This window comes from Pocillopora verrucosa, chromosome 5, assembly GCF_036669915.1.
Source record: "Pocillopora verrucosa isolate sample1 chromosome 5, ASM3666991v2, whole genome shotgun sequence".
Classification (NCBI taxonomy): Eukaryota; Metazoa; Cnidaria; class Anthozoa; order Scleractinia; family Pocilloporidae; genus Pocillopora; species Pocillopora verrucosa.
In genome coordinates this window covers 28,414,092-28,433,586 of record NC_089316.1, presented here as the reverse complement: position 1 = coordinate 28,433,586, position 19,495 = coordinate 28,414,092, and the positions used below count along the sequence as shown (strand labels likewise).

At 40.0% G+C, this 19,495-nt stretch overlaps 1 protein-coding gene across 1 annotated transcript; it reads right to left on the bottom strand.

The window, feature by feature from the left end:
* Positions 1-783: 783 nt before the first annotated feature.
* On the bottom strand, positions 784-14,302 carry LOC131793968 (polycystin-1-like protein 2). The gene is made up of 13 exons (XM_066166598.1): positions 14,113-14,302; positions 13,217-13,588; positions 12,290-12,698; positions 11,368-11,968; positions 9,722-9,898; positions 9,359-9,484; positions 8,597-8,782; positions 7,575-7,823; positions 6,669-7,295; positions 6,146-6,379; positions 3,791-5,047; positions 3,167-3,335; positions 784-2,369 (listed from the first exon to the last, which is right to left on the bottom strand). The coding sequence occupies exons 1-13, from the start codon at positions 14,297-14,299 to the stop codon at positions 784-786; spliced, it is 6,180 nt and encodes a 2,059-aa protein (XP_066022695.1). The 5' UTR covers positions 14,300-14,302.
* Between the last annotated feature and the right edge of the window lie 5,193 nt (positions 14,303-19,495).

Here is a 19,495-nt window from a genome sequence, read left to right as displayed (position 1 = left end):
AGCCCAGCAAGCGTGTTTTCGCAACCCACATAAGAATTGAGCTTCCTGATGGCACAGGAGCTATCGGTCTAATCGGGGTTCGTTTGCCTGGATGAAGTGTTATTTTTTACCAACCTGGTGCAATGTCCTTATAGATGTGCGGGCCAAAAGAATTTATTTTGCTGTAGGGGAGCCTTATAAATGATTTGATACTTTCACTTGTTAAACGTCCTCTGGAAAGTTTGATAGTTTGTTTGGTCTACGATTTTGCGTAGCTTATGGCTGGCCATTATCAGCCGAAAGAGTTTAAGGGCTGAATTACAAAAAACTGGTAATCAAACTGTCACTGTCACTTCACGGCATCATTTTTAGAGGAAATCCTACATTGAATAGGTTATAAAACATTTTTTCTATACATTTGTTTAGCATTCATCGAGACATGAAGCAGTAGGAAGTTTGGCTGTGGCTCCACGAACTGTCAAGCATCTATCTTGCTCTCCACACTTCCCGCGTGGCTCATATCTCGATGAGTACACAGTTGATTTGTGGACCAATAAACCTATTTAGCTTCGGTTTGTATGTTATGTTTATCCTGGTCAGATCTCTACGCAGTTCCCGGCTTTTTTGCAAATTACGCGTACGTGTGCAAATGAACAAGACGAAACTTGAAATAAACAGTTCCTTAGAGTATTACCTGAATGGAACTCCATCTATTTGCTTATGGTCGCCAACAGCTACATTTTTTTTATTTTATGTCTCTGCAAATCATTTGTTCATTTTATCTTAATTATCTTTTTTTCTTTTTCATCGTGGTCCGAGTGAGCCTTCAACGTAGCTCAGCAAATGATTAATATCCTCTTCCTCCTCTGAAAACCCTGAAATAACTCTATCTAGATGTTGAAACAAGTCATTCTTCTTTTTATCCAATTTCCGAAGAAAAGAGTCGACGACATCCTCTTGAAATCTTACGTTCTTTCTACCTTTGCCCTTTCTTTGTCCGTTATAGTTGATACTTCTTATCGCTTTTAACATTCTGCTTGTCTTATCAAAGAATGATTTTCTCTCCACGTTGCTTGGCTGTTTCTCTGCTTTTATTTCCCTTAAAACCATCATCTCACTTTTCTCCATCTCGTCTAGCGTTCGTGAGGCCTTCGACTGTCGCAGCTTGTGACTGATCACATCGAAAAATGCTTTTCTGTCCTTTGAGCTTATGCAAGGATCTTTATTAACAAGTTCGTGCAGTACACTTTGGCCAGCGGTGTTCTTTGCCTCCAGAAGTGCATCGTTTATCATACCGATGAAAAAATTCATGCAGAAGATAGTAAGGGTTGAAAGAATTAAGAAGGAGAAGATTTTGGCGTATATGTTGTGAGTCTCGGACAGTTCATTGATTGGTCTAGCTTTCACTCGCCCTAGAGTTAGCTCGAGTTGGAAATAAGTTGCTTTAAGCACAGAAGAATAGCGCTCAAATCCAGTGCCAAACATCAAAACACCGAAGTGCAGAAATGCAATAAAGAAAGTCAAAAGAACAATGCTAAACGATGACAAGGATCGTGCTGATATCTTCAATGCTTTGGAGAATACAACAACTTGACTATTCAACCGAATGATTCTCAAGAGCTTTACAGTGACGATAAAAATTAGGACTCCAAGTGCAGCATTGTCTGCTTCCTGCCAAATTATAGCTTCTTGAAAACTGATGTTTGCGTCAATGTTTTCTTGCAACTTTCCCGTCGCTGTATTTACTCTACGTTGTCGTATAAGGTAAATTACAACGGCTAACACAGAAAAAACAACTTGGAGCATCTCCACCCAATGCCACACGGACTGGAAATAACGAGAACGATGACTATAAATTCTGAACATCTCTCTTCCAAAATGCAGAATAACGAGTAAAATAAATAGAAAAAGGCAGATCGAGTAAAACTGAAGTGAAGCTGTATCCGAAGAATCACGAGAAATGACATCAATTTGTGTCGAGGCGACTTTGAATCCCGACGCCTCAACTTCGTAGAAGTATGTGGCAACACCTAAAATATTCACTGAGGGATTAAACGAGGAAAACTCTGCGACGACAACTCTCGTTTGCTTGTCTAGCCAAGAATTGTTTTTTAAATTTGTTATTATGCGATGTCCTGTTTGGTAGTCGTTCCCAAGATCTGCTACAAATCCTTCTCCATGATAAAATGACAACCGTCCCCACTTTGCTACGGTGTCGGTTTCCGTCGCACTTTGATATCGCCATGGTTTCGGGCAAAGTCGTGGCAATTCGTCGTTACTCGTGGAGTTATCAACAGGCTTCCATCCCGGCTTAAAGTAGGCGGTCTTGTCTTCGTCTGTGTTCGAATACCCTTTGTAGCATTCTTTGAACATTGCAATGGTACACGAAGCTGCAATTTTGACAAAAATGGATATTACCAGAAGGTTATTTTGAGATTCATTGTATGTGCTGGTACGCCGCAATTCGTTATCAAAAACGGAGACATGCCCACTTCTGTTGTGCGCAACAAAACGTTTGAAAATCGCAAAGGAGAAAATTTCATACTAACGTTTGCCTTAACGTACCATCTTTCTTTAAGTATGGTCGCCTCTTTTGGGCCGTTCCCATGACTTTCGCCAGGGTGGGATTTCACTCCCGATTTTGATTAAGGGCGAGTATTTCCTTCCTGACATAGGAATCCAGGACAATCAACAACGAAACCATTTAAACAACAATTATTCTAGTGGTCTGGTTCCGAGATACTTTTTTTCACTTGTGCTCTGCCTTTTCTCCCTACAGAGTTGACGAGACTGCAAAACTCAACTTTAAAGTTGGTATACAGGTAGCTCTCTGTTGAGATAAGTCTTCGTGTTTGCCGAAGCATATCTAATGGTAATTAGTTTCAAAGCTGACATTTCGAGCGTTAGCCCCTCGCTAATTTCACTAACGAATGGCTAACATTCGAAACGTCAGCTTTCAAACTCTCTACGGTGGCCAATTAACGTTAACAACTCACTTGATAATACTAAATTACCCTGTTATACTCTCCCACCGACGCGGCACCACAGTTACCATATAAACTTACCCCATTTATTCATTCACCTCATACAGTGTTAGCAATACATGTATCGGGTAAAATGGTGTGTAACCCTTGATAAATATTAAATTTGCCTTGTTATTTAAAGTACAGAATAGGAAAAGACTTACTCGATTTCACTCTGAGTTGCCTTATTCGAGGCATTCCAACAAGAAGAGAATGTTTATTTCCAATGTACTTTGTTTGTTTCTCCACTTGACCGTTGTACCATCTGCCAGAAAACACTCCAGGAATAAAATTATCTTGCAACCAGCTCCAGTACATCTTGTCGTCTGCCACCTAAATTGATTCAAAATCAAAAAGTCAATTGAACTTTGTGACTGTATCAGTATGGATAGGCAATCGAAAGAAAGAGGTACTCGTGCGAATTGAGATTAATCAGTACGTGGTAGACGAATGTTTATACACTTGCGCCCTACTTCGTTTTCTTGAATTGGTCGCCTTTTGGCACGTATGTGCGGACACTATGATCACATAGCGATTATCGTTGGGAATCCATGATACAAGAATATTTTAACAATATTTTGTTAATAATGCAAAATATAGTTTTGCCCGTTCGTGAAAAACGATAAGCAACATATTTTCCTTCTTGAGCCAGAAAAGTTTAATCTTCTACCATTTTTTCAGTCTTAAGAATCCAATTCAGAGAATGCTGCAAGAGAGGTTAATCCTGAGCACAACTGTAGAGTAAATTCCTTTTTGAATAAGTTCATAGCCGAGCAAACTTTACTCACATCACTAAAGTTTGGCAAGCCATCTCGGATTGATTTTGTCATCAGGTACCGATGGTCATTTTTGTTTCCATAGCACACTACCATCAGCAAGAAAACGAAGACCAAGTAGATACCCAAATCTGCGTAATAACGTGACAGGTTCTCTTTCTTGGCTTGGCTTCTTCTCATCTTTTCCACATCTGACAATTTCAGCTTCCAAAATCTTTCTTTCGAGCTGCTACTTTTACCTTGATTAGAATTTTCGCATTCTAGTACCTCTGATCTTTTAGCCTTTATTTTGAAAATGGCTGCGAGGACCAAAGCTGTAAAGAACAATTTTACTGGTTCCGTGAAGGTCACATCCTGCGCAAGTGAGACGAACACTGAGAAAAGCCACTGCTCGCTAACAGTCTTTTCCCAAATCAAACTGTAGAAGACTGTAAATGTGGCAGAAACACAACAAGAAAAAAAAAACCCAAACCAGGCGATACAATGGATTACAGCAGCTTTAAAACAATGGTTATCGTTACTTCTGGACCTTTCGGCTCCTTTTCGAAATAATAACACTATGAGTATGTTTATGGGTGCCACAATAAGCGCACTTTCAATACCAATAACAACTTGTCTCCACGAGAATTTCAACGGTCCAACTTGGATGGACTGTTCATATTTGCCATCTAGCTTATAGAACATCGCGTTAGCTAACATAGATGCCAGTAGCAATGAAAAGCAGCAAGAAACCCGCTGTACTCTTGTAAAGCGGCTTCTTATTGGCTTGGCTGCAACTGAAATCCAAAGATGCGACTGTGCGAGGCCTCTCCGCCATAGTCTTGCAACCTCGCTGCTGAAATCTAGTTGAGTTGCAGTTGAGTCAAATATTCGCTCAATACGCCCATCTCCGCGCTCAAGAGCGAACCACTGACCGACTATGAATTTCCACGACTGATCAGATTGTACATCACGGATCAAAATTTCCTCTAAAAACCAGGAGGGACTGTCACCAGAGTTATCATGACCAATCCTCACTTCTTGTATTGCACCAAGTGAGTTGTTAACATTAAGTACAAATAGGTCTGAATTACTTCGAGAGAATGACATATCACCTGCACCAAGCTCTCCCTGGCAAAGCCGAAGAATGCCACTATTTCCATCAGAACCGTAAATCTCCATGGCAACTTGAGCAGTTGTGCCAGAGTTCTTCCAGACCCCTGTAGTGATCACTATTTCGTACTCGTATGTACAGTTTGATGGGGCTGGAAGTTGTGTTGGAAGACCAAGCTTAAAAAAAAGAAAAAGGCCTGTTAGAGATATCTTTCACGTTATTAATCACTAGCTGTTCCGCTTTTTTTTCCTTTTTTTGTGGAGGGGGGGGGGTGGGGGAAGATAAGATACAAATAAGATTAGGAGATGTAATAGTGTAGTTTGATCCTCTGGGGGAGTGTAGTCCTGAGAAGGACTGTTGTCGGTAATGGTGACTGACGTCTCGACAACCTGAGCGGAAGTCATCATCAGAGCAAAGTGATACGGTTTTTATAAACTTTTTGGTCAGTTTTGCCGTGATATTATTGGCTGTAAGACTCAAGTGGCGTAGGCCAGTCGTGATTAGTCGGTTTCGATCCGTTAGTGAAGTTAGGTCGTTCTGTTCGGTTCGTTTATAATGTTAATGTCGTGAATGAGTCGTTTGTATGGTGCCGGTAGTGGTTGACACCTGTTGAGGGGAGTCTGTTCCAAGTTAGTAAACCAACTTTCCAGGGTCAGTCGTTGAGAGTAGTTGGTGCTGTAGGTTAGGCATTGCGCAGAGTTCCAGTAAATAGTGTGGTTCGTAAGTCGGTGATGTTCAGCAATGTAATTGTTGACATCGCCTTTCCTAGTCGCTCGTTTGTGTTCAGTCGGTCTAGTTGTGAGGCTTCTGCCGCTCTCATCGATGTAGGAGGCGTGTCAGCCAAAAACATGTCTTATTCTCTCTGCAAAACTGACCGATCAGTTTATACAAACCGGACTAAGTACATTCGACTGACAACAACCTTTCACTTTACTCTGATGATGACTTCCGCTGAAACACACGACGCCTTGCGGCGCAAAAGAGCTGAAAGCCTGAAACCGCATGTGAGGCACCATTATCAAGCTGACCCGGAGGAGACGGGAATGTAGGACCTTCGTTGCTTCCCTATGTTACAGCCAGTATAATGGGCAGGAACTACAAGCCACTACTCGCCAAATTCTCTTTCCTCACTCGCCAGCTACTTTCCGAATGTTTGATAGTTTTGGAGAATATTTTAAAATGTATGTGACCTCAAACAAATCTATATGTATTTTTTCTAAATGGAGAACTCACTCAATGAACCGATGCAAAAAAAACCTTTTTTTCATACTCACATCTCTTCCGTCGCGTTTGTCAGTTTTCCTGACAATAATGAGTGCGATCGTATAACAGAAGACGATCATAGCTAACGTCACAATAACTGCAATATTTCCAGTCTCTGGTAACCTATTAAACTCCATTTGAACCTTGTCAAAGTCGATAGGATTCGGTTTAATTAAGAGACTTCCTCCAAATGCTGTCAGATGGTTACAACTGCATTTTATAAAACCATCTGTTGCAGCTAAAACCTGCAAATATTCACAAAAACAGAATGCTTTGGTTCTCATATCTTTCAGATCATACTGTTGGCACCAGAAATGGTAATCAAGTTTACTGCATTTTACTATAAAGAATAACTATTTGAGTTAAAAGTAGTTGTCATCGCCATTTTTCCAATGAAACGAACATCATCATATTATCATCAACACATATATTTGTCCAAGATTACACACGGATCCATGAAGTCTCTGAATTGTGTAGATATTACTGTAAACTTTCAAACAGATTAACCAATGATTCAAATAACTAAACACCCACCCGACAGCCAGTTGTTATCCACATCTCATGCTTATCCGACCAGAACACACAGCTTCCTAAAGTCACCTTAAGAGTGTAGTTCTGATATGTTTTGGAGTCATAAACTGCGCTACTGACTGGGGTGTCTTTGACTACGACGCTAAGGAAACCAAGATAGTACTTTCCCGGACGTTTAGCTAAAGCTTCTATCGGTGTAAGTGGATTCAAAGAGCACTCCGTTTCTCCTTCTTTTTTGCCTTGCGCAGTTGGCTTCCACACGCAATTACCGCTATGGGAGATAGTAGCATTGAGGTCATATTCTTGGGTCGTTGGCCGCTGACCAAAGCGCATGTAAACAAGGAGATGTACAGTTGGATCTTGCGGTAAAATTTCCAGTATCAGTAGGGTATTTTTGTGCGTGACATTTATCTCGTGGAAACGTAGCTCATCTTTCTTTATAAAATACCATGACTTCTCCTTGGAAGGTGTTTGTGGTTTTAACGGCACAACAATGACAATTTCTTCGTCTAGACTTGATACTTCCAACATTTCGTTGTTGTCGTTTTTCAAGTTCAGGACTAGAACATCAGAGTTGACTCGCTCTTTTGTACTGTGCCAAGTGTATGGGTTGAACGAAATAGACACCATCTACAATCGGTTGGAATACATCAAGTCATTCTTGTTGACAGAATAGTATTGAATTATCAAGTACAGCGGTTGTTTAATTCATGTGATGATAGTCACCAAAGTCCTCAAATCAGTTGTAAAAAAAATCGTGTATGATTTAGAAAAGGGAAGCTCTCTGCGAATCCTAGTGAAAATTTAAACGAGTTCATACTCATTCATGTAAGATCAACTTGGTGTTCACAAGATTGATAAAAGGCTTCTTGCGAGCGAAATCCAGAATATTGCACAATGTGCTCTTACCTGAATATCAACGAAACGTGTTCCGTTATTTTTGGGAACTAGTTCTGTTCTGTTCGGCGGGAAAATGAACCAACCATTTCCTCCTTTTATCTCCAACCCTGCAAGTCTCTCAGGGGTGTGTCGCCCTAATGTCATGGACAGTTCTCTCGTTGTGATCGATGTCATATTTTCATCCGGCACCTTTAGAGCCAGCACTGCGGCCGAAACTTCACCAAGGACCTTCATAGAAGTGTTTACTAATGATTTACCCTGTACGAAATATCAAAGAACAAAAGCAACTTAATCAAATCTAAAACAAATATATTATAGGTGATGAAATGCTTCCAGTAAAGACGTCCATGCTTTAGAGCGAACGCTAAGTCATCACTGCATTAGACCTTACGTCTTTGATTTAGACTTATCGTCCTTTAGATCTAAAGGACGATAAGTCCTCTTATGCCATCGGCAATGCTGAGAAAGAAATTTATACCGTTGTTAAGAAGAAAGTACCGGACTGGCGTGTCGTGCAATTACCGCGTGCGCGCTGAGACATTTAACGTTAATCCGTCGTAAGCAAGTTACGCTTACGATTTCTCGCGTGTGTGTTGTCGTAGTTTTAGTCGCAATTTTAGCCGCATTTAGTCGCAATTAGTTGCAGTTTTAGCGGCATTTTTAGTCGCATTTGGGAGATTTTCGTTATCGCTCCCAAACAACCGTAATCAAATGTATAGTATCATTTAAAAACAATTATAAGAATTCTTTCTGGTAGCAAATTCTCCTGATTGCAATCATTGTGGTTGGCCAACACTGATTACAACTTTGTTGTACAATTTCAAAATAATCTTTTCACAATCCAAACTTTTTATTGTGTTAACCGATGACTGATACACGACAGGAAGGCATGGCCAGATGTACAGTGAGTTCATCTCTGAATGAAAACCTTTTGAAATGTGTCTTCACTCGCTTACATAGCTAACGTAGACTAAACGTCATAAGCTGACATAAATACGTCTTATAGTTTTGAAAACCTATCTGATTGGTACCTGTTCCTGGATATTTAAACTTTCATGACTTGACGCACTCACTGCTCCTGCTTTTACCACTTTTTCAAGACACAAAGCTAAGTTGTGTGCAGATTGAGGTACCAGAGGAATTTCAGCTACGTTTTTAGAATAAGAAGTCCTCCAGAGAAGTGAGGTCATCGAGCGAATAGCAGTCAGGGATGATTCCTGTTAAGTGTTAATTATAAGTGCGACAAAACGTTTATATTCGATTATTTTTTACCACTACAGGATGTGCCGATTGTTCAGTTGGTTTTGCACCCTTACACTACACATATGAATTCAACAAATAAACAGCGTTTTTTTTCTTAAAGAAACACTTAAACAACAATTAATTGCATAAATGGCCATTTAATCCTTTTTTCCACGATGAAGAGGAACTTTCGATCGATTATCGCCTCTTTTCGACAGTTATAATGCAAGTTCCCGTAAGGCTTTGAGGTCGAATGAGGAATTACGCCTCGCCATAATTGGGGATGTAATGCACTGTCACCTTTGCGTTTTGGTTGTATGCTATCGAGGTAAAAGTTACCCTATCACCAAATTGATTCTATTCAATCGGACCAGAGTTGAACTGACTATACAAAGTTAAAACCAGCACCAGAATTCGAAAGTGTCATTTAGACGCCATTATTTTTACGAACGAAACCTTGAATATATCCTTCAGGGAATTGAACATGAAACTACTGAAGACAGCCCACTGCTTCCAAATGCATTATGAGCTGCTCATAACAATTAACTCACCAGTGACTTGTGAGACACTTTCTCCGCCACCCGTAGAGCAGAAAAAATCACAGAGGAGCTTTGGAGCAGCGCTGGGATGCTTTTCACTTTCAGCGAGACAATCCTCTTGATGACTAAATCTTGAATCTGCAAGCACAAGAAGATTTGTGCGTTTCAGTGTCTTGAGTTATAAACTGAATCTACAATGTGTGACAGATGTGTTGATATATTTAAATCACACATGGGGAATCATCACTGGGATGGCCCGGAACAAACAGGAGTGGAGGAGCTTTACTGTTGTCATATTTGCTAGCCAGTATAATGAGCAGTAGTAACTAACTACAACTTATATGTAAATTGTGTACTATTGTAAGCTTTGCTTACCCTAGCTTTATCTTGTGAATCCATTTTAGTATCATTTGAAATAATTTGGAGAACAGAGTTTGCTATTTGTGCAGCTTTATCCAAGTCTCCATTGTTAACGGCTTCATTAAATGAGCTGTCATTTGCTGTGAGAATGCCAGAGACGTTTTTTATTCCCAAAGACTGTGGAGGCTTAACCTAAGGAAAATCAAAGACCAACTTCAGTCTTCTTATATGGTTATTATTCGATGATTTGAGTCAAATTAAACGGGTTTTGGAAAGAAGATTGATAAAATGCCCTGATGCTAGTATGCCGAATTTGACCAAGAACAACTTCGCTCTAAACCGATCAGATGCCAAGCGAAAAACTTGGTCTTTAATCACAGTTCGTAACCATACATGGAACAAAAGTACAAAAATGGTTGACAGGACAGTAGTAGGGGGAAACTAAATTCCCATGCTAAGACATACCCTCCAAAAAAAAAATAAAAAAAAAATAAAAAATTTTTTTAAAAAAACTGGTATTTGGGGTAATTATGAGCGGAGGTACTTAATTAGTGAAGCTTTAAAAGACTGAAGGCTAGGGGATGACATTACTTCAGAAGGCAAACAGTTCCAATCGTTAATATATCTATTAAAAAAATAATATTTAAAATAATTTGTACGAGCAACTTTAGGCCTTATTTTATACTCATGCTTACTTCTAGTTCGAGTTATTCCAATAATATCAAAGTTATGATGGCAATTGATATCACAGTGACCAAATATAATCTTTTACATTCGAACTAGGCTAAGGTATTGCCTTCTCAGTTCTAAAGAGTCTCATTTTAACTCTAGAAGTCTTTCAGGATATTCTTTGTCCGGGCCACATATTAGTTGGGACGCTCTTCTCTGGTCGCCCGTGTTTTCCTGCGCTACTGATAGTTTGCCTGTTTTTACTTTAGGTCTTCATTGGTAATAATCACGCAGACCTTTGCTATGATTGGCTGTGTAACGATAGGATTTTTAGTTATCGAGTTCTTTCATGCTTGCGCTTAAAAAAATACAATATTCAACGTAGAAAGCTTAGTTCAGCAAAGTGTAAACACCACCAGTTCTCCTTCAGTCACCGTAAACAGTTATTATTAGTGTTAGACTGTAACAGCCACCTGTCATGTCCTTTTGTGTAACTGTTATCCACCGGAACTCTTTAAAAGTAATTAATGTTGTAAAAGGCGAAATTCCTGCTTAGCCAATAGTATAGTAGATTACATGATCCTTTAGATTATTCATGGCATTACGTTATCCATGTACGTTAGGTTTAAATAGGACTGTTCTGTAAAGCTTAGCGGTGAGAAACGAGAAGAGAAGAGAAGAAAAGAGAAGAGAGAGAAGAGCGGGGTTGAACCAGCCCTGGCCAGGTCCGTTCTGGTCAAAATTGTAGTAGAGCTTGCAGAATAAATCTACGTTGGAGCCAACCCTGTTGTTATTAGTCATTCTCTCAAGGATAGTCAGCAGCAGTAATAGATTCCGGTTACCTTCCCGCAGCCAGTGAGTGCCCCCAAGGAAAGCCTTTACCCAGAAGAGTTTTTAAGAGTTGTCCCCGTCCGTCCGTTCATTTGTGAAGGCAAAACCCTGTTTTCACAGCTGTCAATTGAAAACTGCGCTATCAGAAATTAACAGCCTACCTTGACCAATAGGTAAACGGCAGGGGCAGACGCACCGACTTTATCAGTCACTGTAAGGATGAGCTTTATAGAATAGTCTGTTAAAATGTCGCCGGACGGTAGCCAAGAGATAACACTGTTGTTCAAGCCATGATATAGCATGCTGCGCACACCATTCTCTAGTTGATAATGAAATTTGTAGGATAGAGGATTCTGATCACTTTTCCAGTCAATACAAGTCAGGTTGAAATTGGTTTTTAGTGAGATGCCGCTTGACGGATTTATCCCACATATCCCCCCTGTAGGGGGTAACGCGGTGGTGAAGTCGTAAGCGCTCATCCCTGGTAAACCGTCTCTAGTTGTCGCGAATAGTTTCAAGCGGTAGTTCTTTCCACCAGTAAGGGATCCTTCCTTGATTACTATGTAGCTTGAACCGAGCGGCGTGTCAGTGATAGGCTGTAAATCCTGCTTCCTCCATACAACTGACGAATTGGACCTGTAGAGCTCGTAGAGAATCCATTCATAGGAAGATATTTCAGAGCACTGTGATCCGTGGCATTGGGCCTGGACACTGAGCTTAACTGACGGACTGACGACCTTGAGTCCATGGTTTATAAGGAAACTGAAAATATAAAAACATTTAAAAACAAATATCATAAATGATTGTTATTTTTAATTTGTGAGACAGGCACGTTCCCTGCTGAGTAGCTGAGCGTGGAAGTGAACCATAAACGACTTCGGACGTATCTTTTGGGGCGCACTCGACAGAGAGGCTGAAATTACGCAAATAGGGGAGCTGTAAAGTTTCCTTTGTTTTCCTTCAGTGATCCAATGAGAACCTAAGGTCTTGCAGAGACAATTAAGGTTCAATTTTCACCTTTAATCTGAAAAAAGGGCAATAAAAAAGGAAAAATTAAAACAACCAAAGAGAAAAAACTCGTACCTTTGGGATATTTGAAAGGGGTTAAAATTCTTCATATGGATGATTTGATAAGCGCTTGCGTTGCGACAGTCCTTGGTCACGACCAGTTTCACTATGTATGTCTTGTTTGGAGACATGGCTGAAGTATTTAAGATCATTTGTACACCAAAGGCGTTCCTAGAATAGTGGATCGTTGACTCGTTTACTCCTGTGAAGACATCTTTTGTTTTACAACCCCGTCCGGAGAGGTTACAATTGATCTCACCATAATACCAGGTAAAGCTCATTCCTGAGTGGTTGCCTTGTCCGACATCAGGGTCGTATGATAATGATGCGTTCATCATGATGGTTTCGTTGACTCCGCGGATTACTTCGTCGCCTCCGTAAATGACCGCGACAAGATCCGGTTTCCTTTGGCAATACTTCTTACCTTAAACAGTAAAATTAAAGGCATATACTATAAATAGCAGAATTGATTTTCTTTACGTTGTTATCTTTTCAGGGATGATTTCTTAAAATGAAGCATCATTTATCGCCATTTCCCCGCGACCCCAAATCACTTTCTTGAAAAATGGCGTTCTCCATTCTTAGTTGAATCTTTTTTTTTTTTGCTGTTTTTGCTGGTATTCTTTTATTTTGATGCTGCATAAGCATGTTTCATGGAAAAGACGGACTGACGATCATATATATATGCTACTTACTTGGAGGACTGTGGTTCAACAGCTTGTAAGTTGCCCCAAATCCGTCATAATCCATGTTTGCATCATCGGACACAAACAGTACCCTCAAGCTTTCATGTAGTGAATAAAATTTTACAGGAATAAACCTTGGTGTGCCACATAGTTTTCCAGGTAGCGCTTCACCACTGATCAAGACCAAACTCGTGTAAGAGGAAAATTTGAAGATTATAAAAGACGATATTCAGAATAAACTTGAGAGGGTACTCACCACCGGTCGTTGTGGATTCATATTTTGCTTCAAATCCACGAGCAACTGCTTTTCCAGGATGGAACATCACAAACATTTGGTTTCCACTCGACAACTGAGTCTCATTCCAAGACGACCCCTGGCAAAATCTCCCCAGCAAAGGCGAACTTGTTGACCCACCATCATAAAGCTCCACATAAGAACAAGAATCCGAACAATTATTGGCTGAACACTCACTTAAGACAAAGTCAGTAAACGTAAACTTGACAATTTTGTCAGCTGGCGCGGTAATGTTCCAGGTACAACTTCTAAACGCAGTGTAGTTACTCTTTGGGTAGTTTGTACTGCTTATTTTCCCGCTGCCTGAGAGAGGGATTGCCTCCTTGGGACAAACTGTAAACAATGAAAAAGGAGCAAGTGAGTGTGGGACAATAAGTAATTAGTAACAAGCAATCAAAATGCTTATCTTTTAATTGTTGATTCGACCAATGGCCAAAATCTATACAAACCAAAACGGCTCAAAACTATACTCTTCAGTCTGATACATTCCAATATGGTGTTTATAAGGAAGTAGCCCCAAGGCAAGAATATGAATATTTGAAACTCGTTACAGTGACCAATTTACATTATAAACTCAGTTGATGAAACCAAATTATCTTGTTATACTCCCCCACCGACGCAGCACCACATTTTCTTACCCCCTAATTCAAGAATATGAAGATTGTTAAGAGATAAATTAAAGTTGGCATAGCTTCCCAATACATCACCGCTTACACAATATATCAGAGATGTTCGCATTCACCCTGAGTTGATAACAGAGAAAACCTCCAATTTTATTAAGTAAACTCCATATCATTACTTGTATGGGTGACGGACTGAAAGACGGATTGACGATCATATATCTATATGCTACTTACTCGGAGGACTGTGGTTCAACAGCTTGTAAGTTGCCCCAAATCCGTCATAATCCATGTTTGCATCATCGGACCCAAACAGCACCCTCAGGCTTTCGTGCAGTGAATAAAACTTTACAGGAGGAAACCTAGGTGTACCACATAGTTTTCCAGGCAGCTCTTCATCACGGAAGCTATTCTGAACTTCCATATAATCACACGAGCACGCGGCGCCATCACAACGTTCCATATTATAGTCTGGTATTGTGAGCTCAACACGATATCCTTGTTTCCCTATAATCTTCCAGCTACATGTCTGGTTGAATGGATAGTTTCTTGGATTGAACGGAGAGGAGAAAGAACCTGACATTTCATCAAGGATCATATCTGTAGGACACACTGAAAAAATAAAAAAAGTCTACGTGAGGTTGAGGACAATGTCTCTTATCTACTGTAATTACTGAGTTCACGTAAAACAAGCTTTCGTTTATTTGCGATAATGAAATGTGCGCTTAAAGATTCTCTCTCTTTCGCTGTCTCTGTCTGTCTGTCTGTCTCCCCGTCTGTCTCCCTGTCTCTCTTTCTCTGTCTGTCTGTCTGTCTCCCCCTATGTTTGTCTCTCTGTCTCTCTTACTCACTGGTCATGAGGCTCCTTATGAACTAAGTATCGGGGCTGTCAGATTGACAGCATCACACAGGATGCCTTTTTAGATAGAAAATCACTAAACCAGCTTCGAGAGAGACAGAGAGAATACCTTTATTTTTTTTTATAAAATATCACAATATACACGATCAAAAACACTTACGTGTGTCTCTATCGATCGCCTCAAAAGAGGCATTGAATCCTTTGTTTACGGTGTCGCCGGATTTAAATGTCACTTGAAGGAAATTTCCATCTGAGTAAACAGGAGGAGGAAGCTTTTGACCACAAATCTCAAAGTCACCAGGCTTTCCACCATGTGAAGCAACGTTTGATATAAAAACACGGGCACTCGCATCTGATGCTCCAGCGCAGTCATCGTTTTCACCTGCTTCCAGGGTGAACTTCAAAAAGATCAGTTTGATAATTTTCCCACTGGGTACCGTGATATTCCATATGGATATTGTGTATGTTGGGAAGTTGTTGGGAAAATTAGGGCTCCAAAAATATCCACTCCAACCATTTAGGTTGACTTCAGATGAGTTTCCGGCTGTAAAGGAAAGATCACCATCAGTTATTGGATCGTTGAGAACAAATAGGTTCATTTACTAAATACTTTCCATGAAGCAAAGACGCTCAAGCAGAAATTATAGCCACAATTTATACCATATAAGTTATTCTATTAGTTGAATTTACGCGCTTCCCACTTAATCAAAGTTACACTTACCATCTAGTCATCTCAGCTCAATTTTACATGCATAGGAAATTATTTAAAAATTAGAGTATCTGCATTTAACCACAGCTTTGGGCACGCTGACATTTTCAGTGGGCACGACAAAATGTCAGGAAACCCAGGATGAATGTAGGAGTGTAAATAGCTCGATCACCATTTTCATTTCTCCTGCTTCTGATGCTGATTTGTTCAGATAACATTCACGGTAGTTTCGTCAAACCGTGAGCTGTCGCGTGCTTTGAGGTGTGGTTGCAGAAGCACCCCCCGAAATTCTCCGTGACAAGTCAGTGCGTGAAAAAAGTTCATCGGATATTTCAATTGCAACTTGCTACTTCGTCTTCACGTCCAAACGTAACATGAATCAGGTTCTGTAAACGAGCCACTTCAGTCTTTAATTTAATTTATTCAATTCTTTAAAATTTATTCTTTGTTCTTTGTACAAAAAAAGAAAAGTGATAGTTTTCCCAGCAAATGGCTGGAAAGCTAATCATGACGGGGTAAGATAAGTACATGAATAACACAAATTAAAGACAAGGAGTCACTGACTCTTAAATGATGACGGAGACGATCGTGTATTGTATGAGTGAATATCAGACGTTTTCTGAAATAAATTTAACATGTTTGCTGGGGCTTTATCATTATTGATATCGTGCATTAAGGTTGACACGGAATAGAAAGGTTATTGGAAGCACGTTAGCTACGAGATATAAAGGAGTTGCATTGTCGTGCCAGTCTACGAAGTACAGCAAACGAAGGCGGTTTTTTTCTGAAGAATTAGAATTTTTTCAGATAACTCTTGCACGCCTGACCCCAGGCAGTAAGACCATAGGTTAAATAAGGATGAATTAGTGAATTATACATGGATATTTAGTCGTAATGGTCGAGATACAGAGTGGCGTAGCTTTGCAAGCAGCCCAACATTTCTACTAATTTTGTAACAATAGAATCAATGTGGTATTTCCAAGAGAGATTCTGATTATTAAGAACGCCCAGGTATTTTATATAAACTTTAGACTGAGGGGGAACATATTTATTCTTTACATTATCAAACATGCAAAGTTTTGGTTGGTAAGCGAGTCGCTTTTGGTAAGGATGAAAAATTACAATTTGGACTTTTTAATGTTAAGAGTTGGTTTGTTGGCTGTCGACCAGATATAAAGGTTTTGTAGCTCATTGTTGAGCGGAGTTATGTATGTGCGCCAAGATGGCTGCCGCTTACTGTCGTCATTGTTGTTTTTTTAAGCTTTTGTGCTTTGTTACCTTGTTCGTTCAGTATCTTGACAAGCACAATTCAATCTGTTCGCCTCCATCTACCTTTAAAGGCCCTTTTAGCGTCAGTCGAAAGCTATTTTCTGCTTCTCGCTGCGGTCAAGACCTTGCTGTTGCAAGACGCTCAACTAAGTTACCGATCACCAAATGGTCAAAGCATGGTTCGACGGTTGCTGCTCTGTCTGAAAGAGGTTTCATCAAGGACCTATCTATTGCAGTGGATGTTGAAATTAACCCGGGTCCGGAAAATTTTAACTACATGCCGACTGCTTCACTTCAAACTTCAAGACTTAGATTTTCTTTCAGTCGACGTAATTTATTTCAACTTCGCTCCTGTTGTCCTAAGGTTAAACTGGATTATTATCTTATTCATCGCTTAAAGTCATTGGGAATTTATAGAGCTAGAGGTCGTAGAGCTGGTGTTAATTCTAGATTTGGATCTCGTCAACAACATCACAAGATTCCAGTTCGTGTCACTGACCACTGTTTTTTATCAACGACCAAACGCGCACGACTTCGACCCAAGGATACAAATTTGCATTTCATTTCTACTCACTCTTCTTCTTTACCCCGAATAAGCCCCAAATGTATGGTCATTAATGCAAGATCACTTGTGAAAGTTGATGCTGCTTCTGCTTTGCATATGGAATTGCACTCAAACAACTGCGATATTTGCATCATCTCCGAGACATGGCTTAAACCAAATTTTCCATCTCATCTCGTTTGTCCGAAGGATTACTCAATTTTGCGAAAGGATAGAACTGACCGGTCAGGCGGTGGTGTTGCTATTGTCTGTAGGAGCGATTGGTTGTTGGAACGATTAGACAGCGTTTTTTATAATGCCTTTGAATGTTTGTGGGCTAAAATTACAACTCCCAACTCAAGCTTTTATGTGGCTGCTGTTTATCATCCTCCAGATCCGCCATATTGTCCTGATGATTTATTGGAACATCTAACAAATAGTTGTGATCATTTATTGACTGGTAATCCTAACAGCAACCTTATAATTTGTGGTGACCTCAATCAGCTAGATTACAATGATTTTCTTACACAACTAAATTTATTCCAGATGGTAAATACACCGACAAGAAAGAACAAAATTTTGGATGTTTTGATTACTAACGTCCCACATTTTTGGAGGAAAGTATCGGTCACTCAAGGACTAGTTCGATCTGACCACTCTGTGGTCCTGGTATATCCCAGAATCCCACTTAAGGCTGAAAGGAAAACTGTGATGTTCAGAGATGTTCGTGATCATCATAAACTGGATATGGATAAACTGTTGAAGTTTCATAACTGGGACAATGTTTATCAATGCGGAGATGTGAATGGAAAACTTAATCTTTTTTGTACCAAGATTAAGACCATGTTTGATGAGTGTTTTCCGGGTATATCAGTACGTGTGTCTAATAGGGACCCCCCGTTCTTTTCTCCTCTAATCAAACATCTACTGGACCAACGGCGAAAATTGATTCGGCGAAGTAACATGTCAGGAAATTCTGTTTCGATTGAGATCCAAACTCTTCAAGAGAAAATCAACAAGTTGATCAGAGATAATCAAGTTCGAGCAGTTAAAGGGAATTTTGAGAAACATAGTGCAGGATCCAAATCTTGGTGGTCAACAGTCAATTCCCTGACAGGAAGGAAGTCTACCAACTCGCAAGTAAGCTCAATTATCTCCCCGAGCGAGATCAATAATTTTTTCTGTTCCATTAACACTGATCCCCTTTATAAACCCATTGACACTGTCACTATCCCGGAATCAAGCGAGATGCCTGTTTTAACGGTCTCCAGTGTTACCAGGAGTCTACTGAAATTAAAAAGAACTGCCTCTGGTCCAGATGGAATCCCGTACTGGTTTTGGAAAGAGTTTGCGTACGACCTCGCTCCTGTTGTTACCCATATTTTCAACTGTTCTTTGGAAAATCACATTGTGCCTGATCTTTGGAAATTGGCCGACATAACTCCCTTGCCTAAAGAGCCCAACTTTAAAAATTGCACACAGTTGCGGCCTATTTCGCTGACTAATGTAATAATGAGGGTTTTTGAACGTCTTGTATACAGACAAGAATTATCTCAATATATGAAGAACTTCATTAGCTTCGACCAGTTTGCATACCGCAAAGGCCACAATACGACAATGGCCTTAATTAAGTGTCAATATGCTTGGCTGAAATGGCTTGAGTCGGGTTTTGATTGTGTTAGAATCTTCTCTTTTGATTTCAGCAAAGCTTTCGATTCGGTCCCTCATGATATCCTCTGCTCTAAGTTGAAAACACTTGATATAAATCCATACGTGACCAATTGGATTATTAGTTTTTTACAGAACAGGAAACAAAGAGTTGTTGTTGATGCCATTGTCACGGACTATGTAAATATCAATAGAGGTGTCCCTCAGGGGACAGTTTTAGGCCCTATACTATTTTCTATTATGGTCAATGATATTAAGGCCATTCTACCAAATCAGAATTTACTTGTGAAATATGCTGATGATTTAACATTAAGTATTCCAGTAAAATCGCTGGCTAATAACGGCAATTTAGCAGCTGAGAAGGTCCGATCGATCGTCGCATGGACATCTGCTAATCGTATGCAACTAAACTTCAAGAAAACGTGGGAGATGCTTCTTAGAGGCAAATCCACTAAGGCCTTACCTGCTCCTCTGGTTTCTATAGAGCGTAAACCATGTCTGAAGTTGTTGGGTGTAACTTTTCAATCTGATCCGTGTAACTGGGACTTACATTTTGATAATATTATATCGAAAG